At 41.9% G+C, this 27760-nt stretch overlaps 1 protein-coding gene across 1 annotated transcript; it reads right to left on the minus strand.

Moving 5' to 3' along the window:
• Nucleotides 1-678: 678 nt before the first annotated feature.
• Nucleotides 679-27181, minus strand: Stag3 (stromal antigen 3). The gene is made up of 30 exons (XM_052755007.1): nt 27140-27181; nt 26244-26363; nt 21710-21914; nt 21163-21284; nt 15965-16038; nt 15050-15173; nt 14440-14538; nt 14153-14232; nt 13655-13762; nt 13219-13333; nt 12971-13076; nt 12673-12776; nt 12313-12405; nt 12107-12196; nt 11554-11754; nt 11383-11453; nt 11197-11284; nt 10494-10571; nt 10321-10413; nt 10036-10204; nt 9791-9927; nt 8928-9029; nt 7422-7570; nt 7101-7229; nt 6855-7012; nt 3556-3730; nt 3276-3377; nt 2956-3037; nt 1265-1336; nt 679-1043 (listed from the first exon to the last, which is right to left on the minus strand). Exons 1-30 carry the CDS (start codon nt 27179-27181, stop codon nt 1035-1037), a joined length of 3297 nt encoding a protein of 1098 aa, XP_052610967.1. The 3' UTR covers nt 679-1034.
• Between the last annotated feature and the right edge of the window lie 579 nt (nt 27182-27760).

Below are 27760 nucleotides of genomic sequence, written 5' to 3' on the forward strand. Positions count from 1 at the left end.
ATCAGAAAGCCACCCAGCTGTCTTCATGTGTTGCGACAGAGGTCCTAAGCTGCTGCAAGAGGCAGAGCAAGAATAACAAGTCCAGCTTCCAGAAGGCAAGTCTCCTGAGGCAATTTTGTGACAATCAGGTGAGAGATACAGTAGAGAACAGACCAGAGATATGTGTTAGAGAACACTGCAACAGGACTTGTGAGGAACTGGCTAGGGAAGGATGGACAGAGTCGCTTTCCTCCAATTCTTAGATTTGGGTTTGGATATGTACATTAAATTCTGTATCTTTGTACTCTCAGCTATTGTACGAAAACGTCCACATCTTTGGGATAAGGGTATGAAACTACCTGAAAAGAACTAATGGGTGATATCCACCATCCTGTGCACCCTGGGCTAGGTGGGTGAAACAACACGTTTCAAGAAGTCTCTACCTCACCTGCCTATCAGTGCCATCTTCTCTCACTTTGGCCTACACTGTCATCATTAGTGTAACTGCTCAGAGATAGCTAAACTCTCCTCAGCCATCTGTCCCACTCATCTTACTGACTGATCCATCCATCCTTGAGAACCTATACACAAAATATCTGAGGGTATGGAGGCACTTAAATAGGGGGCCACAGTGTCAGGAAGCCAAAGAACCCAATCTTCATCAGCATTACAATCTCAAGCCATACCTGGAAACAGCTTTGAACATGTTTATTGAGAGATTGTATTTAGAGCTTGGCAGTGTTTCTGGGAAGAAGTACCAAATAGAAAACCAAAGGTTTACTAAACTCCAGTGCTGAGGTGAAGCCCCCTACCCAACTCCAACCCTGCAAACAGGCAGAAGCATAGAGCTCTGGTGCATTAAGGATGACAGGGCTCATGGCTTCTCTATATAGCCCCCACTTCAGAAAGAAATGGAGGTTTGAAAAACAAGGCCATTTCTCTTTCCTTTAAAGTACTTGGCTGGGGCCCAAAGGAATACTTCATTTTACTCCTTCCTTCTGCTCACTCATGGCCTTTAAGTGGGAAGTAGAGAAGGGGAGGGGCCCAAAGTTCCATCAGAAATCCTGCAACGAGAAAGAGAATATAAGACATGGAGTCATGGTGAGAAGAGACCAAATAGTAAACTGAAGGCTGTGTGTTCTAGGGTAGCCATTCTAGTTCCCCACAAGGGCTCCTGAAGACCACATAGAGCTGCCCACAGGTTCTGGTCTTCCATCTATTGGATGGATAGACATCTGGCCACCATCACTTCCAAGGACACACACACCAGCTCTGGAATGCTCACCTCCATGTTCAGCTCTGTAGTATCTAATAGGTCCAGCCCACGCTCACTGGAAGAAGAAGGGCTATGAAGCAGCTGAAGCAAATGGAGTAAAAAATTAGAAAGGCTGTTCTAAATTATACCCACCAACAGAAACATGGTTCCTTCTGACGTCTCAAGGGATAAATCACAGAACTGACTCCTCCTATGGCCTGCTGGCTGAACCCTTTACATACATTCAGCTCTGGAGCTAGAGAGTAGGATTGTCCTAGAACTCTACACAGGTTATTTGAACAGAAGTTCAAGGTGCTATTTGGATTTTCCTCTGAGCACAAAGCCTCCATTCTCCTATTCTATCCATTTTCTCCCCTCCCCAGAGAAGACACTAAAATAACAGCACACAGTATTAGCTCAGTGCTGATTGATTGTCTGCAGGCTGTCCTCCCCTCTACCTCCTGCAAGACCTACCTGATATGTATGTTGAGATCCTAACCCTTGGGGCCCATAGAAGTAAGAGGTGACCTTCGGAATGTGTTTAGGTGAGAGGGTGTAGCCCTTACAACTATGTTAGTGCCTTTACAAGAGGCCAGTGTTAGCTTGTTCTTGCCTGCGTGTGAGACAGCCTGCAATTAGCACTGGGCCCTTACCAGAAACCATCTGTGCTTACCAGAACTCAAGACTTTTAGCTTTCAGAGCTGAAGGAATAAATGTCTGCCATTTATAAGCCTATAGTCCATGCTTCTCTGAACTAACGCTTTGTACTCTACACTATGTATAAACGCTCCATTGTAAGGATGGAGAAATGAGACTGAGACAAGCAACAGCTAGCCTGGTATGAAACTAAGGACTCACATTCAGTTGACCTCACTTCAAGCTCTCTGTTTTGCTTACTAGATCTGATCAACCATCTAAGAAATCAGGTAGCAGGGAAGAAAAAGGGTGAGTGGGGGACAAGGATAGGCAGCCTTGTTAGGAAAGAGGAGAAAAGGAATGGTGTGGCTGGAATGGGCTGAGGGACTTCTGTCTCTGGCTCTAAGAACTCTTTCAATTGTTGGGAAATTCAGTGGCAACAATATTGATCTTGGAACTGTGAAGGAATGTGCTGCTCCAATCCTTTTTCCTTTTTTTTAAAGATTTATTTATTTATGTGTGTGTGTGTGTGTGTGTGTGTGTGTATGTGTGTGTGTGTGTGTGTGTGTGTGTGTGTGTGTTAGAGAAAAAGAGAAAGAATGAGTGTGTGCACTGTGTGTAGGTCAGGGGACAAGTTTTGGAAATAATTTCTCTCCTTCTACCACATGGGTTCTGGGAACTGAACTCAAGCCTTCAGGCTTAGAAAGAGGGACCTTTATCTGCTAAATGATCTTGCTGGCCTTTAAATTTCTAACTTCTTTTCCTTTCAGTTTTCAAAGCAGGGTCTCACTGGATAGCCAAGGCTGGCCTGGAAGCCACTTTGTAGGCCAGGGTAGCCTTAAACTCATAGTAATCCTCTTGTCTCAGTCTCCCAAGTACTGAGATTGTACATGTGAATGACCTCTGATCATTCCTGGGCTCCTTATTTAATAAAAGTAAAGTCTAAACAAAGTCTGCAACTTTTCCTCCTTCAGTCTATGATTCTTTCCAACAACCTTTAGCAGCTTTCAGAAACAAGGGCATCATGAACTGGTAACAGGCATCTCAGACTCTAGTTTTGGGGAAAGGTACTACTGGGTCCATACCTTGTCTCCACCTTGCCATTCTTCACATGATTCATCCAGAAGTCCTAGCTCTTCTTCCCCATCCTCTTCCATAAGGCTGAGTCTGTGGTAGTGGCAAAGAGTACAGGTTTTCAGATGGTCCTCCTTCCAGACCCTGAGTAGATTCTCATAGGCACAGGGAAAGACGGACTTCCAGCAGCAGGTGGAGTAGCCCTTTACACACTGGAGAAGCATGTTATGTATGCTGGAAGGAGTGTTCTGGGACCAAGACAATTCAAGGAGCACCGGCTCAGGTAAGGAGTCAGAGTGGGTGACAGCAGCATGGGAAAGGGGAACCTCACCGGGTTAGTTGCTTGCCCAAACCAGAGCCTGAAGGATCACAATGAATCTGGAGAGACTGTGCACTTGACATCTTCAACCTCTGGGTGCCTGAGAGTTGCTGACTGTTGAGAATAAAGCAGGGTCAGTGACACGGTTTGAGAAAAAGCAAAGGGTAAAAAGAGTAGAGAACAGCATGGAGTATGAGGGAGACATTTTGCAGCCATAAAAGCAACAGAAAAGCACACCAACATCAGAGTGTGCTGTGGGAGGAAGAACAGAAACACCATCCTCTGGCTTCACCTGCTGATCATCTCTGGTCCTGGTCCTGGTCTACCTTTTTGCCTCTGGCCCACTGGCCTCAGGGACTGCCTCCTCTTCAGTGCTGTGGAGGTAAGGGTAGGTGTTGGGGGGCTACTGTTCAGTTGAAGGCTTTCTTCCTGGGATGAAGGCTCTTTTCCTTGAGGCCTACAGGGACCTACAAAGAAGCAGATACGCATATTAAATAGATCAGGAACCTGACATGGGTTGCTTTTACAAAACCTCTCCAGAGTTTCTTTAGGGAAAGTTAAGCACAAAAGAATGGAAAATCTATGTGGCCTTATTTTATTCCACCTCAATGAGCAGAGCCCTACGTAACAATGTACCTGTGTGTACAGTATGATGCTGTGTCATTATGTATAGCTCCTGTCCTAGCAAATACAACTTATCTAGGAAATAAGGCAGATAGAGAAAAATATCCACTTCACAGAGGGCATAAACATTTGATGACAAATGTGGGAGATGACTGATTCCCCAAATTTAAGTTGTCTGTTAGAATTCTGAAATCCTATCCATTCTAGATTGATAACCATTTGGGGACCAGAGGCTGGAGTGGATGCATAAGGGCTAGGGAGACAGGGTTTTCTGAAGTCAGAAGATGGAAGGATGGCAATGCTAATGTCATCTTACCAAGAAGGCTGAGTACTTTCTCTGCCAACTACAGAGGGCAAAGAAGGAAGATGCCACCAACTGAGGTGTCCACACCGGAGGCCCTCTTTCCCCGAGAAAATCCAGGTGGTGATTTTAAAACATCAGTCAAATGTCACCATTTGCCAGGGGTGAGCATTCCTCTATTAACTCTCTTCCTCCTCTGTAACCATGTATATACACAGAAACCAACAACCCAAAAGTTGCTGCCGTTAACCTATATGAAGGATTATAGACAGCAGGGGCTGTAGTCATAAGTAAATCTTTATGAACTTGGATTAGTCAATGGTTAATTAGCCAATTAGACATTACATATTCAAGTTTAAAAAATTAAAAAATAGGTAAGGCAGAATTCACCCTAATTAGGGATATCAACAAAAATAAAAATAACAGAAGAATACCAACAGCATAAAAAGGTAACTCAAAGAATTTGAGAACATATTTGTATCTCTTTACCTAATAAAGATCTATCTAGAATGTGTAAAGAACCCTCAACAACTTATCAATAAAAAGACAACACAATTTTAAATGAAAAAAAGAAGGTGGGCATGGTGGCTAAAGTTTGTCAGTCACCCCAATACTTGGGAAGTGGAGGCAGAGAAATCCGAAGTTCAAGGTCATCTTCCACTATACAGAGTTCAAGTCCTGCCTAGGCTACACAAGACTTTGTCTCAAAAAGAAATGAACAACTGGGCAGTGGTGGCGCACGCCTTTAATCCCAGTACTGAGGAGGCAGAGCCAAGCAGATCTCTGTGAGTTCAAGGCCAGCCTGGTCTTCAGAGCGAGATCCAGGACAGGAATCAAAACTACACAGAGAAACCCTGTCTCAAAAAAACAAAAAAAAATGGACAAAAGTTTTAATAAGCAATTCACCAAATATCAACTGTCCATAAGAACATGAAGTAGAAAACTCAATTTTGTTAGTCAGTAGGGAAATACAAACTGAAGAGAATGAGATACCAATTCAGTCAATGCGAGAGAGAGAAAATACAAAGAAGAAACCCAGACAGTCACAAATATATAGAAAGGAAGCACTTAATCATTGCTGGTAGGAATGTAAAATGATGCAGGCACTTTGGAGAATAGTTTGGTATCTCATTATAAAATTAAATGTAGAGCTTCAATATGACCAAGCCAGAAATTCCATTCCTAAGTATATCTCAAGATATATCTACTCAAAACCTTGCATAAGAATTTTAGCAGCACTATGCACACCAACAACGGCAACAACTCAAATGTTAATCAACTCATGAGCGAGTAAAATAGGTAATGGCCATACAATGGACTACTATTCTGCTATAGAAAGAACCCCCAAAACAGACTAAGCAAAAGAATAGACACACACAAAGCCACATAATGTATTGGTGCTGTTTAGACAAAGTGTCTGCCAGAGGCAAATTCAGAGAGAGGAAGATCAGTGACAGTGCCCAGGGTTGGGAGGACAGGGAGAACCCTGATGTAACAGGGATATAGTTTCTTTTGAAGCAATCAGAGTGTCTGAACATTAAAGACTGGTGGGATGGTGAGATAGCTCAGCACATAAAACTGCTAGCTGGAAAAGCTCCGAATCTGAGTTTAATACTCAGAATCCATGTAAAGGAGAGAATCAACTCTACAGCGCTGTCCTCTAAGCTCCTCATGAACAACATGGCAAGTGCATGCTATATGCATCATACACTTAAAATAATTTTAAGACTAATAAACAAAATTAAAATGTTAAATTCTCACTTAAAGATTAAAAACCTGCTGGGCAGTGGTGGTGCATGCCTTTAATTCTAGCACTAGGGAGGCAGAGGCAGGCAGATCGATGTGTGTTTGAGGCCAGCCTGGTCTACAGAGTGAGTTCCAGGACAGCTAGGACTACAAAGAGAAACGCTGTCTCTAAAAACAAAACAACAACAAGAATGTAAACAAACAAAAAAGATTAAGAACTATTAAGAACTAAAATTAAAAAAAAAAAGCAGTGAAGAGACGGCCAGCAGTTAAGAGCATGTACTGCTCTTTCAAAAGATCCAAGTTCAGTTCACAGGTACCTGTGCTCACATACATATTCTCTCTCTCTCCCTCGCAAACCCTCACACATACACACAAACACACAATTAAAACTTGTTGAGGAAACAAAAGCCATCGAAGCACACACATTAAAAAGATGACTTTGACTTTTATGGTATGTAAATTACATCTCATTAAAACTGTTAATGGTTTTAAAATTACATTTTAAAGTGCATGTTAGCAAATGCACATTAGCATATCAAATTGATTAGACTATTACTTGAGACAATGTAAAAAAAAAAGCAAATTAAAGACATTAGGTAAATTTTAAGACAAGTGGTGATCTGAAAGTTACTTGAGAAATCAGTACATTGTTTGCTGTCAAGGACGTGCACCCTGAAAAGACTGCTTGGTTCAATCTTTGGCTTATCATTAGTTTCTATGTCATTTTCTCAAGTTTGGTATTTTAAACTGGCTAGCCAAATGATGAAGAAAATGAATGACAGCTGGTGCCTGATGAAATATTCCACAAAGTGTAAGTTTGAAGGAGACTAAGACCTATCTCCTATTATCAGGCAAAGGCAACTAGGATGTGGTGCTGAACACACTGATGCCTACCTACCCCAACCCTGACCCCTTACCTTCAACACGCCTCTTCTTGGAGTAGGGGGGTCCCTGAGGACTGGCCTCTGCTGTGTTCTCTACAGGGTTGAGGGAGTGGTAGTAGGTGGTAACTGGACGCCAGGGATGGCTAGGTGCCTTGGAGACACGCTGCAGACATTTTTCCAGATAGGATAGTCTAAGAAGGGATGGGACAGAGAATAAATGAACCGAGCCCTCCCCAGACTCTTCTGTAAATCCACATCTCTACTCAACCACTAACTTACAGTAGTTTCTTGTCCTGATGGAAGAGGCGGGGGGAGAACTCTGAAAGGAGCTCCAGGAATGCAAGATTTGGTGGCTCACTAGAAGAGCCAGCAGGAGGAAGCTCAGACAATGAGAACTTGATGCCTTCCCTTGATTGGGTAGAATTATTTCAGTTAGAGTCTGAACTATCCTAGCCAAGTTTATCATCCCCAGATCCTTGCTGCCCAAGCCACACTTACCACCAGCCTGCCTGCCGCTTCTGCACATGGTTACCCTTCCCACCAAGACCTGACTCCCTGCCCTCCCTGTGCCCGACCTCCAACCAGCACTCCCTTCCTCACTTGTGCAGCATGACCACAAGGTCTCGGTTGTGAAGCTGCTGGGGTCCAAAGCTCAAGGCAAATCTCCTGGCCAAGTCCCTCATCTCGATAAAGGCTGGCAGTTCTGTCAGGCCCTGAGGGCCCTGCTCCTGCATCAGTTCTGTGTACAGCTGTGTCCGGGAGACAAGGCACATTTGGAAAAGGAGACAAGGGAGTTTTAGAAAAGCATAACTCTCTTCTCTACTCAAGACTCCACAAGGCTTGGGGTGTGGAGTGCCATCTTCTATCTTTCCTCCCTAGATACATCCACATCCTGACCCCCTACAGCAGAGCACCTCCACCCTGCTGAGAGTTTTTAAAAATGTGCTCTTGGGTAATCACACACAGTCTCACCATACCATTGAGCACCATCCTCAGCATTTTAGCTCTACAGTGATGAATAAAAATGTCGCTGATCAGGCTGGTGAAATGTAAAGCAAGTAAAGGTGCTTGCTACCAAGGCTGACAACATGAATTCAATCCCTAGAACCCACATAGTAGAAGGAGAAAACCAATTTCCACACTTTCCTCTGATTTCCACACTTACACAATAATACATGCTTCCTTCCCACTCCAGCAATACACACAAAATAAATAATTTTTAAAAAATTAAATGTCTGTCATAAATGAAAAGAGGTTGTAAAAAAAAAAACAGTCTAAAAAGTAATCAAGAATTCCCTAGAGGGTGGAGAGCTGGCTCAGTGGCTAAGAGCATTTGCTGCTCTTCCAGAGCACCTGGATTCAATCCTCAGCACCCACATGGTGGCTTGCAACCATCTATAATTCCAGTCCCAGGGATTGGATCTGACTCCCTCTTCTGGCTCCATAGGCACATGATGCACAGACATGCATGCAGGTAGAACACCTACTTAAATAAAAATAATAAAATATTTTAAAATTCCCTATCACTTTAGTATTGGTGTTAATAACTGATTTCTATGGGGCCTGGGGAAGGGGAAACTGCCTGCTCTGAATGCTTAGTCACCAGGGATTAGAAAAATTAGGAGGTGTGGCCTTGCTAGAGGAATAGACAGATTAGAAGGATTTGTAGGTGTGGCCCTGCTGGAGAAAGTGTGTCACTAGAGTGGGCTCTGAGGTTTCAAAGGCCAAGCCAAGCCCAATGTCACTCTCCCTCTTTCTGCCCTAAGAATCAGAAGGCAGCTCTTAGCTACTGCTCCAGTGACTGCCTACATGCCATCATGCTCTCTGCCGTGATGATAAAGGACTAAAACCTCTGAAACTGGAAGCAAGGCCCCAATTAAAAGTACTTTATAAGAGTTGCCTTGGTCATGGTTTCTCTTCACAGCAATAAAACAATGACTAAGACAGGGTCTATGAGGTGTGAAGAAACCTGCTACAAGAAATGAGTCAAGAAAGTTTCTCTCCTTAAAGATCTTGCAGCATCATCTCTGAGATGCTGGGACTGGACAATGAGGTGGGAATCTAGGAAAAGTATGCTACAGTTGTAAGGTATCTAGACAAGATTACCTGTTTTAGGCTCAGGAGCAGGATCCGAGAGCACTGACACCGGTCAATTTGTCTTGCTCGAGTTAATGTTTCCTTGATAATGTCACCATAGTCTTCATAGAACTGAGGGAGAGGAAGTGAAGAAGGTAACATTAACCACCAGGAAAAATCTCTTTGGTTTCTTCCTTCACATCCTTAATTATAACTCCTTCCCAAAGAGCCTAAGGTAGGAAAACAGTAATGTGAGCACAAATAACTCAGACTAAACCTCATCTCTAATAGTACAGTGTCCAAAAGAAACCATTTACTGAAAAAAAACTCAGGGCAGGAATTGGTTGAACCCAACTGTCGGAGAAAAAGGGTGGTGTACCAGTACCACCCTTAGACACCAATGGAGTCTGCACATCCCTCCCCTCAGTCTAGAGTTCTGTACAAGAGCTCCTGTGCTGCTCATTGCTTTCCCCTAGGACCTGGCATGTCTGGTGTACAGCAGGTGCTCAGTAAATAGAGAGGGATACAATGGCAGGCTGAGGAAATGGAGCTAGCTATTCCATAGGTTATCCTGTGAGGCCTGACTCTCCCCACTGTTTTCTTTCTCGAATATCCCATCCTGTAGATTAGGTTTAAAGCAGGGAAAACAGATTTCTTAATTGGAAAAATAAGGTATTTCCTAGCCAATAGCCTTTTCTATTTAAGTATTCACCCCCATACTCTTTTCTTTGTCCTTTTTTCTAAACTCCTACTGCTGTTCTCTCCTACTTCTCTTTTAAGCCCGATACCCTCAGACTGTCCTCAATCCTTGACTGACTTCCTTTCTTAGATGCTGCAGTGTCTGAAGCCAGGGCTATGTTCAACTTGTCTTTCATGTCAGGGGATCTGATTACCTTGTTGTAGTGTTTGAAAACGTCTGAGGCTGCATCTAGCTCCAGTACCCCATAGAGCAGCAGCTTGCAAAACCCAGCAAGCAGGCGGCGCCGCTGGTGCAGAAGCTCTATCTGGACATGATCCTCCTGAGACTGACCTGCCCAGCAAAAACAGAACCAGTCACAGGCTTAGGCCTCCTGCCCAAGATACTGTAGCCAGGCTCAGCCCAAACCCTTCCTAAGCTCTGGGCCTAGAGTTCTTGTACCATTGCCCAGTTCTCCAGGCTGGAGAAAGACGTGATCCATGAGGAAACTGGCTAGTTCTGACTGGAGAGTAGCTTCCGGAAAAAAGACAAGGGGCCTAAGGAAATCCCGTCCCCCTACAATCATCTGAGGACTGAAGATGAGAAGCAAGTCACTCAATAAGACAAAAGCCTGTTGGGGAGAAAAAAAGGATGATTGCAAAAATCAGAATACTTACAAAGACTATAATTCCATAGCTCATTTCTCTGGAGAACAGTCTCCTCAAACTGCAGGACACACATGCTCACCTGCTCCTGGATCTCTGGGTCTACATCTGAGAGGCAGCTCTGGCAAAGTTCACAGAAGGCTACCATTCTTTTCTTCAGACTCATCAGCTGCCTCTGTAAAGAGAGCAGCTTGCTTCAAAGAGGAATGAAGACTTAGGCTCCTCCATTCCCACTCTCCTCAAACCCACACTCACATGGGAAGTAGACTCTGAAATGTGCGTTACTGTCCAGAGAATGGAAAAATAAACAAGACTCAAGGCCGGCAAAATCACCTGTAACCACAAATGTCAGAAAAATGGGGTTTGAGTCAAATCAGGGGGCTAGAGAGCAAGAGTGAGGAAGTGTCAGCACTGTCACACACACAATCAGTAAGAAGAGAGAAGCCAGAGTGTGGTAGCACATGCCTTTAATCCCAGCACTCAGGAGGCAGAGACAGGAGTATCTCTGTGAGTCTGAGGCCAGCCTGGTCAACAAAGCAAATTCTAAGACAGACAGGGATGCACAGAGATACCCTGTCTCAATCAAACAAACAATAATAAACCTCATCCCAATAAAGAAAAGAGAAGATAGACCAGGGAAACAGAATTCCTTTCTGATGGAAAAGAAGGGATTATTTTGGACAATGTCCAGAGGCTTCTAGCCTAGACAAAAATGTCACATCTTTTTGGTTTATTCAGTCTCCTAGAATTCCTCAACATTCTCCTTGGCTCCTAGGAATACCAAGAGGATTGCTATTTCCAGGCACTGTTCAGAGAAGAACAGAATGATAACCCACCCAACCTTCCTCCCTAGTCCACTGCACACCCCAGGACTGGGGCTGCCCGGGCAAGGTGGCCTCCAAGACACAGGTTCTGAGAGTCATCTGCCCTGCCTCTGTGTGTCCAGCCCATCACCTGCCTGGTGAGGAACTTCTCCCGTGTCTACAGCCTTCTGGATGAGTCGAGAACATGGTTCAGAGATCTCCCAGCGAGTCAGGTCATGAGCACTGTAAGGAGACAGAAGTGAATGTTATGCCGGGACACATCCAAGGCAATCAACTCCATCAATACTAGAAGAAAGGGAAGGGGCAGGAGAGCTGCTCACTTGTAAAACGCAGAGAGACGTTTCAGAGTGGCTGTCAGACTGTATACCTCATCCTCATCCGGGAAGGACGACTGAGGAACAAAGAGGCTCACAGCAAGAGTTTCTCAAGAACTCATCATTAATCCTGGCCCTCTCTTACCCTCCTTGGGGTGCCCTGCTGTTTAGCACCACCTGCATTAGGTCATCAAGCTCCTGCTGGAATCTATCGGTCAGAAGATCCACTAGTTGGCTTCGGGCAAAGTCCACTCTGCTGAAGAAGGTGAACTCTGGCTTACAGAGCAGATAGAGGCCACGTGCTGCAGCCTCAAGCACCTCAGGTTCTATATGCTTCACCACCACCTCCTGGAGTTGTTGCAGAAGCAGCTCCAAGTGCTAAGAGGGAGACAAGGTATGGTGGAGTATAAGCTGAAGAGTGACATAGGAGGATGAAAGTAGTGATGTTTAGGGATAAGATTAGGTGGATGGATGAATGGATGAATAGATGAATAGATGGATAGGTACGTAGTAGGTAGGCAGGTATGTAGACAGACAGATACATATAAATAGATAAGAGATGGATGAATACATAGATGAGATAGATAGATAGACAGACAGACAGACAGACAGAGAATGGGCCTATAGATTCTTTCTGAACCCAGGGCCTTGCAGAAACAAACCAACCAATGAAAACCCCTTAACATAAGTAGGGGAGCATCAAGTTCTAGAAAATGAGCTGCCTCCTCACCTTTTCCAAGCGCTGAGTGCAGTAAATGCTGAGGTCAAAGTAACTGAGCAGCCGGAGCAGGGGAGCAACATTCTCTGCATCTGCTGAGAACTGTAGTGGAGAGAGTGTCTTGTTAATTAAGAGACAAGAGGCAAATCCTTCCCCCATCCTGCCTTGGGGTTGGTCCCTCAACCACTTATACCCTAGGCTATACAAGATGCTCTTACCTTGGCTAGGAGCTGGGGCAAGACAGGGATGAGGTGCTCAGCCAGCTTCACCTTGTCATAAGCTTGAAGCTTGCGTTCTTTGGCAGTCAGACCCTAAGATTAGTCATTAGGGGTGGGAAACTGTGAAGAAACACTGGGTACAGAGGGCAGGTGTATCTGCACACACTTCTGCTCCATGAACTTCTCCGAATGAGGAAGAAAAACTCAGCATATCCTTCAGATGTCTTTTATATGGAGATGGGAGTCTTAGAAGGAAAAGAGGAAGGCCGGGGCCCTAACACAGAATGTAGAGGTGAAGACGGCCAATAGCCATCTGGTTCCAATACTACTGACCAATTACAACCCACCACTCGGGCCCACCTTCTTCCCTGTGATGCGCCCCACTGGTGGGTGACCCTCGGCAGCTTGCCGGGCACTGGACACAAGGATTTCTATCAGCATTCTCTCCTGCATATCACCCAGGTCTGGGATAGAAAGAGGATCAAAAGTAAAACCACAGATGTGCCATCCTTCATCTCCACATTCCCTCCCCAGGACACCTCTGCCGCTTTTTCCAAGTCAGGCAAAAAACAAAACAAAACAAAATAAAACCCCAAACCTCTCAGTTTCACACTAGAAAGTTCAAAATACTCAACCCCAGCTACCATGAAGCACGCACTCTGGTCCTTCTGCAGTAGCAGGCTTATCAGACTCTCCCAGTCTTTCAGGTAAGACGCTGCACAGTCCCACAAGCTGTCTACCAAGTAAGCAGCATGGTTGTGATGCTGTGAAAGAAGGTTCCCATTAAATTATCCACTGATGCCACATCAAACTACTCCAGCAAGTGGCTGTTGGTAAGCAGGACCCTCCTACCCACTGCCCCTCTTGTCCTCTACTTATAGGCATTACATCCCCTCCCTACATTACCTCACTCTCCATAAAGAAGGACAGTAAAAGGCAGATGAAAGTCCTCTGGGCTTGTGGACTCCGGCGTCGCTCACTGCTACCCACTGATTTTGCCTCACACTCAGGATAGAAGATCCTGGTAGGATGGATACATAGAAAGAGCATAGCATGGGAGGAAGTGAGGACAAATGAATAAGTGGAGAGCCACAGAAATCCCACAAGATTGAGGAAGGAAAGGGACAAGAGAGACTTCAAGAATTTTGCTAAGTCCCTAGGTAGAGCAGAGAGGTGAGAAAGAGTGTGTGTGTCTGAGTGAGTGTGTGTGTGTGTGTGTGTGTGTGTGTGTGTGTGTGTGTGTGTGTGAGAGAGAGAGAGAGAGAGAGAGAGAGAGAGAGAGAGACAGACAGACAGACAGACAGACAGACAGAGGATAGTATGACAAACACACACCACTCACTTCCAGTACACAAACTCCCCTGCAGAAGAGGCCATGGCACGATTAGAAATGTACACAATGGAGTAGATTTTCTCACAGTCTGCACTGGTCAGCACTCCCTCCATGTTCCTGCAAAATAAAAAGGAGAAAGTGTGTGTGTGTGTGTGTGTGTGTGTGTGTGTGTGTGAGAGAGAGAGAGAGAGAGAGAGAGAGAGAGAGAGAGAGAGAGAGAGAGAGAGAGAGAGAGAGAGAGAGAGAGTCCTCTCATATAGCCAGGAGTAGACCAAAATAAGGCAACACCTACATGGACATGACTCACAGAAAATGTTTAAGTGAAGAGTGGGGGAGTTAAAGATAGGGAAGTACCCTTCCATCCTACAACTCAGGAATGCCCTTTGTCTTCCAATCTGCACACAAGGAAGGCCAATTGTGACAGGTGGGGAACAGAACTCTGGAGGGGCTTTTTTGAGGGTACAAAGGCAAGTCTGTGAGGCTGCCTTCCCACTTCCCACAACTCACTTCAGGATAAGGGTCAGCAACTTGATAGCCTCCACTGCCACTTCACACTCTTTGTCCATGACCATGGAAACCATCCGGTCCTGTGCAAAGAACATTATCCAATCTCTCACTGCATCCATTCCAAAACATCACAGTCTCCTGAAATCTGAAGCTCCTAACACAGAGGGAGCAGGAACTATATCCAGAATAGCTATCAGTCTGCCAGAGAGGCTAGGTGGAAAGACCTGAGGTGGGAAAATGGGAACCATAACAATGAGCCAACCCTGGGAATGTTGTCCTCATCTTACCTTGAAGCGGTTGGTAAAGAGTTCCATGCGTGTGCTCAGCTCCTGGTTGCTATACAGCCCTTCCAGAGCCTTCACACACTTTAGGCGGACGTCCTTGTGCTGTTGAGGAGGGGACAGGAGAAGGGAAACATGACTGACCAATAATCCCAACACAGCCTCCATGTGCTCCTCACTGTTCTTCATTCTGGACATGGGTGATCTCTACACCAAGGACTCTCAGGATGTAAGAAACAGTAAAGAGCTGATTTCTCACTGAAAACGCAAAAGGCTCCTATGAGCACTAGACAATTATGATGAAAAGAATCCCTTTGGCTGGCACTCTGACACTTGTGTTACCATCACCAATTTGCTGTTTCATAGGGAACACCTTCTTTCTCCATGACATCTAAGGTTTCAAAGGTATTTTGATTCCTGAATGCTTTTCTCATTCCTGCTTTGTCCTACCTCCCTCAGCACTGCAGTAATCTCAAGGTTCAATGCCTTGATGGGGAGATCACTGTGAAATGACCTCACTATATCAATGTTGGAGTGGCAGACAAGAAAAGCTGAAGTGTTCAGGACAGGTTAGAAGAAGCAGGTAACAGGGAGAAGGAGGTAGATTTAACCTGACCTTATCATGCAGGGTCCAGCCAATGTATTTTAAGTAGCTGTCATTAAGAAAGGAGGTGCTATAGCTTTGCATCCAACACCCAATCTCCTCGATGCAGATAGCACGAATCTCAGGAAGGATGTCCCTAGACAGAGAGACAAACTCACATATTATCTTCTCTCAAACGTTACTTTTTGGCCTACCACATAGCACTCTCAATGAAGTTATGTTTGTACTAGGCCTTTCATTTCCACATTCCAACCTAAACACATGAAATTAAATGCTTCTTTCTACAACCAGCATAAAAGATAATTTAACCTTGTACAACTACATCCCCATACTCCTTTAAAAGCCAATTCTGAAAGTTCACTTAAGTGTTGACTAAAATGTACCATTTTTCAATTCCATTTCAAGAAATGATTAAAGTTCTGGAGAATCAGAAGTTGAAATATAGACAAAAGTGAGACAATACTACAAATACTCCAATTCTAAAACAGGTAAAATTTAATCCTATCAGTTCTTCAAACACTATGAAACTCCCCTACCCTTAGCACAGTGAAACCACAGGCTAGGCTAGAAAAAGGCTTGCTGAGCCAGACATGCCTCAGGAAAGCCATCTGTCAGGTCTCTGCCATTGTGCGCTCAAGTCTCCAACTCTACAAAGACAGAAGCAGGGCCAGGACTTGGGCAGGGTAAAGAGAAGGAAAATACTCAGTAATATCTTGATCTCTGACTTTCCTTCCCAGAAGAACTCACAAGAGCCTTTGCAGGGTGGAATAAACCAGACCTTAACAAATTCATTGTTATCTGTCAGTTTTCACTCCAGCTGAAATAGTCCTGGAACTAACTAAATAACTGAGCATTGCAAAGGACCTTGTCATTTCCCATGCTATCACGAAGGACAGTAGCTTCAGTAAGAGCCCATAACTGACTCACCTGTACCGATGGACAAAAACACCTCTGAAGATGGCATTCATCATCCCCTCTATCTCCTCTTGATTCTCTTGGAACTGGATGAAGGAACAAGGTTAGTCTATCCCTCTTGTACCTCAACAACATAACATCACAGATATAGAAAAATCTAACATCTACCCACTTCCTGTTTATTGAAGGACATATTGTGAACGCTCAGGCATCCTATATTCCCTTCTAATTACAGAAGAAGCAGTGTAGTCTAATACCTCAAGGTTGCTTTGTATTTGATAGAAAATAATGTCCCTGAGGACTGGAGAGATGGTTCAGTGGTTAAGAGCACATACTGCTTTTCCTTTTTTTTTTAAATAATTTATCGTTATTTTATGTGCATTACTGTTTTGTCTGCATGTCTAGATGTGTGAGGGTGTCAGATCTCAGAGTTACAGACAGTTGTTAGCTGCCATGTGGGTGCTGGGAATTGAACCCTGGTCCTCCAGAAGAGCAGTCAGTGCTCTTAACCACTGAGCCATCACTCCAGCCCCCCCATACTGCTTTTCCAGAGCACCCAAGGTCAGTTCCCAGCACCCATATCACATGGCTCAAAATTACCTGTAACTTCAGCTCCAGAGGACCTGACATCCTCTTCATAAATAACAAATCTTCAAAAAAAAAAAGTCCCTTCTGATTGGGGTTATTCTATTCATACCTGACAGTTTTGTTTTTGACTACTATTAATTGGGGAAATGAAATTTTTAAAAAATGTATTGAATGTATTCATTTGAGGGGAAGCATATATATATTTAATATATATATATAATATATATATATATTATATATATATGTAGAAGTCAGTTTCAGAAGTCAGTTCTCTTTCCACCGTGTGGGTGTTAGGTATGAACTCAGGCTTGCAAATAAGTGTTTTTACCCACTGAGTGATCTGACCAGCCTCAAAATGAATTTTTAATAAGTGCATTTTGATAAAAGTATAACCAATAAAAAGAGATGAAAGAGACTGGATCAATAATTTTCAATTGGACAATTCTGTTTCCCAGATGTGGCTGTAGCAAGAGTTCCTGCAAAGTTCTACAGCTGGTTTGATTCCTGAGTGTTAGAACCTGGCTTTTATCTGCCTTTTGTGACTGCTACCTTCTGTGTCTGGTACCTTCTGTTTGAAGTATGAAAATCTTATCTGAGCGCTTCCTAAAGTTTCAAAACCTATGCAAAACTTGGTTGTGGAAGGTACTCAGCAAATTGAGATGTCCTGCAGCTGGGAATTTGCTCTGGCATTTGTCTCTTTGGGGAGCTTAGATAAGAGGTTTTGGTATATGAAATTGACTTGCTAAAAGGTGTAACTGAGTAACAATAAAAAAAAATTCCAAGGCTACAAGAAGTCAGTTCACCAGAGGCTGACTCCCCTGCAGCTTCAAAAGGCTATAAAATTCATCCTAGAGTGCCTCTGTTTCTTTTTTCCAAGGACCAGTGTGAACCCAACACCCAACACAGCACCCAGAAGATATCTGGCAATGTCTGAATCCCCTCCTCTCAGGGTTCAGGTATCACTGTAGAAGAGCCAGAAGTGGTAGATGAATACAAGGAAACAATATCCTGTGGACACAGCAGGGCTGCATATGAATTCACAGTGATTCTGATAGCATGCACAAGCCCCTTACAAGCTCAAGGGAGGCCAAATCCCAGCATGGAAAAAGAAGATTTACATGAAGTCCCACCCCTAGCCTAGAAGCTACTAGAAACTGATAGCTAGTGGTAAAGGGAGAGTCAGTTTCCTTTGAGAGTGTTGCCCCTGGTAAACAAACTGTACTCTGATGGAGGCCGCACACCCAAGATTATATTGGAAGCACAAACAGGACTTAATGGATGAAAAAGAAAAAGAGAGGACAAAGTTGAATGTATAGAGTAGTGGGGTGGAGGAGTTGGGGAGGGGTGAATATGATCAAAATGCACTGTATAAAATTCTCAAAAAATTAAGACTTTTTAAATCAATATTTTTTAAAGTTTTGGTTGTCAGGCTGGGCATTACTGGAATCTAGTAGACAGAGGCAAGGGAACAGTGCTAACAGAATACACAGCCAGGACAGTTTCCCAGCATCAATAATGCCATGGCTGAGAAACCCTTGACTAAATGAACTACATACTGGGTAAGTAGAATTATAAGGAGAAAACATCTTTGAATCAACTAATCCCATTTCTTCAATATGTCAATATATTGGGGGAAATCTGAGGAAGCAGACACTCTGTGTAAGATTAAAAGAGGAAGTCAGGTGTTAGTGCATACCTCTAATTCTAGCTCAGGAAGCCAGGAGTTTGAAGCCAGCCTAGCCTACATAGACAAGATCCTATTCGAAGGAAGAGAATAATAAAAGAGGCTCCAGAAACACCATCATCAAATATCCTTACTTAAGTCCTGGATTAGTTAGAAAGGACTTTTGGGGACGGAAAAAAATGGTATTGAGTAACAAAGACATGTTACTTTTAAGAGGGTATACTTAAACCTTTAGGGCTGAAGAACTACTATGTCCATAACTTACTATAAGCTATCAAAACAGATAAGCTAATGAAATATTGTTTATGGAATGCACTGTGTATATGGTATTCATTATAATCAAGTTCTATAACATCTTAAGTTTTTCACATTTAAAAGATAATCAGTACCAAATTTTACAGACATCTACAAAAGGGAAACTGAGAAAAGACCACTGGTGACAAGATGCACTTGTTTGGAGAGAAATTTTGAAAAAACAGAGCTAAAATCTAGGTACTGTCCCATTCAGTGGGAAATCAAGGAAGTAAGGAAATACTATAAAGTAAAATAAAGTATATTACAGAAAAGTGGACTAAAGGGTTGATACACATTCACAAATGAACAGAAGAAAACAGTATGGTCGGGAGACTAAAGTGGGAGAATGACAACTTAGTCCAGAAAATGAAAACAAAGACCCACACTAGTGCAGCTCCCCCTTTTCACAGGGAGTAGACACCAAAACTTTCAAGCAATGTTTAAACTACAGACAGTATCAAAACCATCCACATAGGTTGAATATATCTTTATATAAAATTCTCGGGACAATTGGTGATACAGATTTTAGTTTTTGGATTTTGGAACATTTATACAGACTTTACTCATTGGAAACACAGTTTCCAAGTCCAAATCTGAAATACACTCTAAAATGAAAAAAACTTCTGAGTGTCATATTGGTGCTCAAAAAGTTTTGCAGAGCATTTTAGAATTTACATTTTGGATTAAGGATGCTCAAAATGTATTATGTGTTTCTATGTGTGTGTACACCTATGAGAAACTAGTTTGTAAATTACACAGAGAAACAATGTTGGAATAATGTTATGTGAACTTTGGTCTCTCTCTTTCTCTCACCCCTCCCCTTCTCTCAAAATAGTCATACTGTACTTTGGGATTCTTTTTGTTTTTGAGACAAGGCCTCATTATTCAGCCTGGCTGGCTTGGAGCTCACAGAGATCTTCCTGCCTCTGCCTCCTGAGTGCTAGGGTTAAAGGCATGTGCTACCATGGCCAGCTACTTTGGAGATTTTTGATCCTTTGTTGACTGTGGGAAACTGAAACCACAGAAAACTCACCTGCAGATCTAATGTGGGTCTATGACACATTATTATCTATATCATCCTAACAATGAAAAACAGCACATGAGAATGGAGTAACACAAAGTTTTGCTTCTCAGGCTGATACAGTTCAGTGACAGTGCCTACTTGGCAGATCTAAGGCCTTGGATTCAATTCTCAGTGCCATAGCAAAAGAGAACAAGTGAGAATTAAGAAACACAGACGCACACTGTAATAATTATTTCCTTCTCTTTTGGCACAGCAGAGAAGTAATTGTTTTTTATGAGGACTGGGAAAATCATCAATAGATATAGTTAGACATGGTATGTCCTACCAACCTCAAGGTGGAGGAGAGTCAGATACTAGCAAGGAGTAGAAGACAGATATATCAGTGTTTGACCCAAACACTGCTATTGGAAGTTTAATCAGTCTAAAAGATTTTCCCAAGGCTTATGTCTGCCAAAGGTATTATAGTTTAAAAATGCCTCCTCAAAAGATTTGTGTGTTTGTGTGTGTGTGTGTGTGTGTGTGTGTGTAAGTTACCTGCTGATAAACTTTTAAGAGGTGACTGAATCCTGAGGGTTCTAACTCCATCAATGGATTAATCCACAGATGAGTTCATAGCTAAATGGACTTATGAGGAGATAGCCAGACTTAGCTGGATGATGTAGGTCACTGGGGTCATGTCTTTGAAGGAAATAGCTTGTCCCCAGACCCTTCTCTCCCCTCACTGCTTCTACTATGAGGCAAGTGGCCCTGCTCCATCATAACCTCTAGGCTTTAATAGTCAGCCTCACCACAGGCACAAAGCCATGGAACCACCTGAACACTGACTGAAACCTCTGAAACTATGAGCCAGGATAAAATCTTCCCTCTTTGAACTGTTCCTCTCAGGTATCTGTCAGAGTGATGAAAAGCCTACCAAAAGGAAAACAAAACAAACTTACTGTGTGTCTGGGTAGCCAATTCGATCCTTATCTTATTTACATTGATTAGAAGGTAGAAAGAATTACCTCTTTAATTATTTTTAATTTTTTTATATTTTTTGTACAATATATTTTGGTCATATTCTTTCCCTTCTCCCAATTCCTCCCACAAGAATTATGACTCTTTTTAAAGAAAAGGAAACTCAAGTTTTAGAAGCTACATAAGGCCCTCTATAACAACTACCAGGATAAAATTTGTATCTAGGTGTGACTGGAAGGTTTGTGCTCTTTCCATTTCCCAATAACTTAGCCTCCCTTATCATTTGTTGTTTTTAAGCATCCCTATGATAACCTGCACTGTACATTTAACATGAAGTTCAAATTTAACTTGGCATGCCAGTATAACATCTAAACACTGCTGATAATGCTTGCAGACCAATGGAAATGGAATAAAAGGGAAATACAGAAAACTCTAACATTTCTACAAATTAAACATTGTGAGTCTATGTCCCAAACCAAGAGGAATACACAATGACTTCTGATAGGATGAGTTCGGGAAAACTGTTGCCAGTCCCTATTTTTCTTTATCTGAAAGGCTCCCTGAGGCCTGTGCTTACTGAGAAAAGTTATAGAGCCTGATAATGTCTGGGCTGCAGAAGACGAAAGCTGGAAGAGAGGGGAAGGGGCCAGGAACCTTTCTCACCTCTTTCAGTTTCTCCAGCAGACTCTCCAGTCGCTCCGGTGCTCTCCGCTCTGGCCCCTTGTTTCGTTCAGCCTCATACTGACGCTGATTGTTGTCTTTGTGCAGACTCAATTGGAGAGCAACTCTTACCAGAGAAGTCATTAGCTTCATGGCTTTGAGTCAGAGGAAACAAGGAAGCCATTGTTCAAGTCAGAAGAGAGAGCATGAGTGCAAAAACAAAAGGGCAAAGGATAAAGAAAACAAAAAGCAGGGTGACCCTTCAGTCCTAAGGTTTCCTGTCCTGAAATGGCTCTCTCCTGAAACATCTTTTGGCCTTCTTTTATGCCCCAGGGGTATGCTCTGAGAAGATAGAAAAACTGGGAATCATTACTGTGGTCTCCCCCTTTCCTACATCCACTAGTGGGAAGCAGAAGGAAGGTCTAGGATACAAGCAACAAGGTACTGATTAGCATTGATGCAGGTGGGGAAGAAAACCCAGAACATGGAATAAAAGCTTCCTCCACCTCATTAATCTCAGGAGAGCCCACTGAGTTGTGTGAGTGCTCACCAGCCAGGGTACTAGTATGACGGAAGGCGCGGACTTGGGAATCTGAGAGGCCAACGAGCAGGGAGATAAGGTCATCCATAGGAAAGCCATCATAGAGGAGGCTGTACTGGCACTGATAGACCAATGTCTTCACAAACTCACAGAAGCTTCCCTGAAACTTCTTCCAGGATGGGCCTGGAGCCATTAGGGGATAGTCCCCTGAGTCCTACAAAAGGGTTTATGGAAAGAATAGGAAAATTACTAGGTCCATGAAAGTCCAGGGATTTGAAGGTCAAAACCCAACAGCACAGTGAAAATGTAACTCTATATACTTCATTGTGGAATATCACCCAGTCCCAAAGGCATGCCAGCTAAATTCTGTAAGTCCCTTTTATTTTAAAAAAGATAGAACTCTTCCTTATAAAAGCTATTTCCCAGAATCAGAAATAAAGGGGCAATGAGCCTTGGGTTTTGAATTCAGACTAAGAGGAGCAAGTGATCCTGATTGGCTTCCTTCACCTCATTAAACTGTTCTGTTAGGTGCTGGATGATCTCTGAGTTGGACATCATCTTGAACATCTCAGGAGTTACAGTGCCTGGAAATTGAAGGAGACAAGACATAAAAAGAAAATAATAAGACACAGATACATCTGAGGATGAACTAGAGGAAATATTGAGACGAGCTTAGGGAGCAATCAGACAACTTGAATCCACCCTACTCATGAGCCTGTCACCATTCATTTGTACATCTGCTATGAAATAACTTCTGAAAAACATAAATGAATTATGTAGTGAAAAACTATGGTTTAAAAAAATTCCCCCAAACAAACAGAGAAAAAAAGACTAGGCCAGATGATGAAATCTTATAAAAACAAGTTGATGCTCCCTGGCACAATAAACTAAGCCTTGGCATGTAGAGTTTAGGGGCTCCACAGCATCAGACAGAAAACATAATGGCTGAAAAATAATAATAGACTATCTCATCTATAAAGACTAAAAGTCACTCAGTGTTTTGTGCACACCTGCAATTCCAGCACTCCAGAGGCTGAGGAAAAATACAGGTGAAATGGTTGATAAATAGAAACAAGTAATAGATTGCTTCATATACAAAGACTAAAAGCACTTGATGTCATGTGCATACCTGTAATCCCAGTACTCAGAAGATTGAGTGAGGCAGGAGGATTGCTTCAGGATCAAAGCCCCATCTCAGAAAAAAAATAAAATGAAAAAGCCTCCAAGGGTATGATAGTCCAGTTTTAAATCTGTGCCTATCATTATCATGGCCAAAGCAAGATTCTTTTCCACCAAAAGGTTGTGATTCAAAATCAACATAGTTCCCTACTAAATTATTTCCAATACTTACACATCAAAAGTGTAGTTAAGTAAGCTAGCTCTCGTCTTACCTTCTTTACTTAGACAATTTCAACTGTACTCATAAGCAGAAGGAAAGTTTTAAACATGAAGGGTAGGGATCAGGAAGAGGTAGGCAAGTTTCCTCACTTTTACATCCACAGGATCGGATGAAAAAATTAACGAGCTCCAAGAATCCTGCATTTTCATCTTGCTTGTAGTTTTCTAGCCACTCATCCACCAAAGACTAGGAGAAAAGTGTGGATGATTTCAATTCCAACAATATGACAGAACAGATTGTCCTATTTGATCTTCCCAAGTGAAATATGCAAATTTCTTATTAAAAATTACAAACCTCTTTTAAACATATTGCTGAACTAGAATGGAAGATAGAACCTCACATAGGTCAAAAATGAGAAAGCAGCAATTCTGGAAGTAGGAAGCTGACTTTTGGTGGAAGGGTTTCACTAAACAAAATAGCTATATGGAATGCACAGCATAGGAAACAGAGCCTAAGATAATCATTCCAAGAAGAGCCGTCCAAGAAAAGGCTCCCATATAAGGCTGAATCCTACAGCTGTATTCTTTGAAAAAGAAGAATCATTTTCAAATGGGAAATGAATCTACTCGGCCATTGGGAAGAGCAAGAGAACATATTCTATAGCATCGTTAGAGAGGAAAAGTGAATCTCTCCTAAAAAAAAAAAAATAACCATACTTAGCCCTTAGGACCAGACTTATCATCCAGATTCTTACTACCTGTATGACCAGAATAATCTCAGGTACAGAACTTAATTAAAAGTGATTCTCAGCTGGATATGGTAGTGAACATTTCTAATTGCAGTATTTGGGAGGTGGAGGCAGAAGGATCAGGAATTCAAGGCCATCCACAGCTTCACGGTGAGTTTGAAGTCAAGTCTGGGCTATGTGATACTCTGCCTCAACACAACAACAGCAAAAATATTCAGAAGTGTTCCCATGTTAGAAACAAACACTGGTTCCTCTCTTACAAGCACATCTTTGATCCTTACCCAAAGAGTTCTAACACAGAGAGTTCTGGAGAAAATGACTAGATCATAGTAGAAACCCAGTAAAACATATGAGGAAAGAAGGCATTTAAAGAAATAATCATAAAACAGACAGACAACAGAATTATAAGCATCCAGTTATGAGATTGAAGGTATCACCAAATATAAAATGGTTGTTTCAATATGATTAAAGCAATATACATATAAAAATAGAAAAATACAGTCAAATTTGAAAATGAGTTAACTTTGCAGAAATTTGTGAGAAATACAATAAAATGTAAAAGTTTACTGCACATGGCTGGAGAGATGGCTTGGCAGTTAAGAGCACTTGCTGCTCTTGCAGCGGGCCTAGGGTTGGTTCCCAGCACACAGTGGCTCACAAACACCCATTAACTCCAGTTCCAGAGGATCTGGTGCCTTCCTCTGGATTTCCAGGGCATTACATATTCACGGTGCGCACACATAAAATAAAAAAAAAATTTTTTTAATCTAACAAAAACACAAACTTCTCTGGATGGATTACAGGTAACATCACTGGATGAATTACACAGAAGAACAAATGGTGAGCTGAATCAATGAAAGTGTCCAAAATGCAACTCAGAGAGGCTGACAGATGGAAGTCCAAGAAGTATTAAAGGGATCAGAGAAGAGACTGAAAAGTTCTAAGATCTAACTGAATTCTATAATACAATAAAAAGAAGAAAGGGCAGTATCTGAAAAGAATTTTCCATACTTGTTGAACGACATCAATTCTAAGATCCAGGAAGCTAGTGGATCTCTAGCATAACAAATAAAAAAGAAACTTAACCTTTAAACAACCTGTAAGACATCAGAACACACAACCAAGAAAATTTTCAAAACAGTAGAAAAGAATCATTTACAAAGACCATACATTTAACATTTTACAAACTAAAACATTTACAAATAAGAACTATGCAAATATAATGGCCTTGAATCATATAAGATTATTAAATTCTTAGTTGTATAAACTATATTTCAAAAGCTCAACAATCACACATAGCTAGTGGATACTGTACTAGAAGCACTGATATGTAGCACCACTATAAAATTCTGTATTTAAAGTTTTTATTTACCATTGTGGGTGTATATGATGTGTGTATGAGTGTGAGCACATCACAAATGTGGAGGTCAGATGACAGCTTTCAGGAGCTGATTCTCTTCCACATTTACATGGCTCTGGGAACTGAACTCAGTTACCAGGCTTAAGTGGCAAGTGCTTTACCCACTAAGCCATCCCACCAGCCCCAAAATACTGTATTGATCAGTGTTAAATTAATGATATCTGATTTTCAGTAGCAACAGGAAAGGCAAAAAGCAATGGGAATAGTATTTTTAATATGCTAAAGAAAAATGTATCATCTCAGGATACCTAGTCTAGCCAGGGTAGTGGCTCATGCCTGTATCCTCAGCACTTGGGAGGCTAAGGCAGGAGGATTTCTCTGTGTCTGAGACCAGAATGGGATATAGAGTCAATTACAAGCCAGCCTGGGCTAGAATGGGACCCTTAAAAGGTGTTTCTGGGGTGGAGTAGAATACACATTTAATCGCAGCACTCGTGAGGCACAAGCAGGTATAGCTCTGCAAGTTCCAAGCCAGCCTAATATACATAATTCCAGTCTAGCTAGGCCTATATAGTCATACTCTGTCTCAAAAACTAATTTATAAGATTCTCTATGTAGTAAAAAGTTTTTAATAAACAAGTACATTTTTATACAAGCAAAATATATAATGCTTTATTAATAAAACCCTCTTAAAGGATAATCTGGAGATAAAAGAGAATGATTCTTTACAGAATATTTGAGATTCAAGAAGGAATAACAAACAAAAACTTGAAAAAAATGTAGGCATATATAAACAAACACTATATAAAATAAGATCTGATTTGTTGAGGAAGGGAAATAGACAAACAATATGACAGTATGTATGTTGGAGGAGACAGTTGTACTTAAATATATTAAGGTCCTTTGGAAGACATCCAAAATGAAGCATGTAAAAGGAGAGAAGACAGAAAAGATAATATAAAGTTGGATATAAATATATCAATAATGATAACAAATACAAATTGGTTAAATTTCCGTGAAGTACATATTGGCAAAATAAGGAACATTTCTTATTGATGTTAAGAGGAAGAGGAGCAGAGGGGAGACACTTCTTTACCTGCATGTCACATTTGGCAGCTTTCACAGCATCAAAGAGATCATTGGTTGGCAGCACTGATTCATTCTTGCCATTCCCACTACGTACTATTCGGGACCGCTTCTTCCGATGCTTTGCCACCTATTAAGTGTAGAAATATTAGGCATACAAAAGCTATAAGAATAATGCTAACATTTGATTTTATCATTATCATCTTAAGTAGCCTTAAGCTGCCAATTACACAGCTATGCTTCCATTATTGTTTCAGAACTTAAGTAACTGATTTTTTTATTGTTGTGAAGTTTGTTATTACTAACCTTTTTTCCTTGTAAAGAATTCCGGCACCTCTCCATCCTAATGTTCTCTTTTCTTCCATTCCATCACCTGAGTCCCTTCCAGATCTTTCTTTGCTGATTCCCCGACTAGGTTCTAAATTAATTAAAACAGACTCACTGGGGCAGCTCTGGGTGGTCGTTTCGCTGCTCTCTTCTTCACATTGCGTCTTGAGCTGTCTTCAAAGTCACTGTCTTCATTAGTTGACACAGACGGACTATCCCTATTAAGAGAGTATGATTTCCCTTGTATCACCCCATTTCTTCCACATAAACAGTTAAATATAGCCGGGCAGTGGTGGCGCATGCCTTTAATCCCAGCACTCGGGAGGCAGAGCCAGGCGGATCTCTGTGAGTTCGAGGCCAGCCTGGTCTACAGAGTGAGATCTGGGACAGCCAGAGCTACACAGAGAAACTCTGTTTCAAAAAAACAACAACAAAAAAAGAGTTATCTATAATTTCTATTTATCTCTAACTTCAAATTTTAAGAAATAAGGGGCAAGAAAAAATCACTTCAAAGCAGTGGAGATGAAAAAATGAGTAACTAAAAGCAGGTGAGATGGCTCAGCGAGTAAGAGCACTTACCACCAAAGCCTGATGACCAGAGTTCAGCTCCTGGAACCCCATGATGGAAAGAGAAAACTGATTCCTGAAAGTTACCCTCTGACCTACATGTATATGTTTGTGGAATGCCAATATGTACATATACACCTAAATAAATTGTACTTATCTTTTTTTTAAGAATGAGGAACTGAAACGGGTGAATGAGACAATTTGTATTCACAGGCATATTCAGATTACTACTCTGTGTGCAGAAAAATCAACCTGGCTGAGGAATAACTTATCACTCATACATAAGTAGATGAGTGTGTACCTAGTTCATCCTTGAAACATAACCTTAGTGATTCAAGTTTATAGTGCTGACATAATCTAGTCCTCAATAATAGCACTGGCAGAAACAGAAATGATTCAGAGAAGGCCAATTAAAACAAATGGAAGAAAGATAATGGTATGTGTGATTATTTTTTCCTGGAAAGATTACAAAAACATGATATGCTATTATAATCTTCACAGAATGAACACATAAAGCTATAAGGATCATGGATCTGTTTTAAAAATCTCAAACAGAACTATAGGACACTAAAAAATACCTACAAATTCTCAAGCAACAAATTAAGTACTCTTTATTTATACAGTGTCTCAGTC

Source organism: Peromyscus californicus, unplaced genomic scaffold, assembly GCF_007827085.1.
Source record: "Peromyscus californicus insignis strain IS unplaced genomic scaffold, ASM782708v3 Scaffold_2__1_contigs__length_46816999, whole genome shotgun sequence".
NCBI classification, from domain to species: Eukaryota; Metazoa; Chordata; class Mammalia; order Rodentia; family Cricetidae; genus Peromyscus; species Peromyscus californicus.

Bases quoted from the DNA above. Each gene is read 5' to 3' on its own strand.
- Stag3 (XM_052755007.1), bottom strand. From the start codon at position 27,181: ATGGGGTTCCAGGAGCTGAACTCTGGTCATCAGGCTTTGGTG. The intron at 16,039-21,162 runs GTGAGAAAGGTT...TCCTTCATCCAG, and splicing joins TGCTGGAGAAACTGAAAGAG to TTCCAAGAGAATCAAGAGGA. The intron at 10,414-10,493 runs GTGAGTGTGGGT...CTCTCTTTACAG, and splicing joins TTTCAGAGTCTACTTCCCAT to AGGCAGCTGATGAGTCTGAA.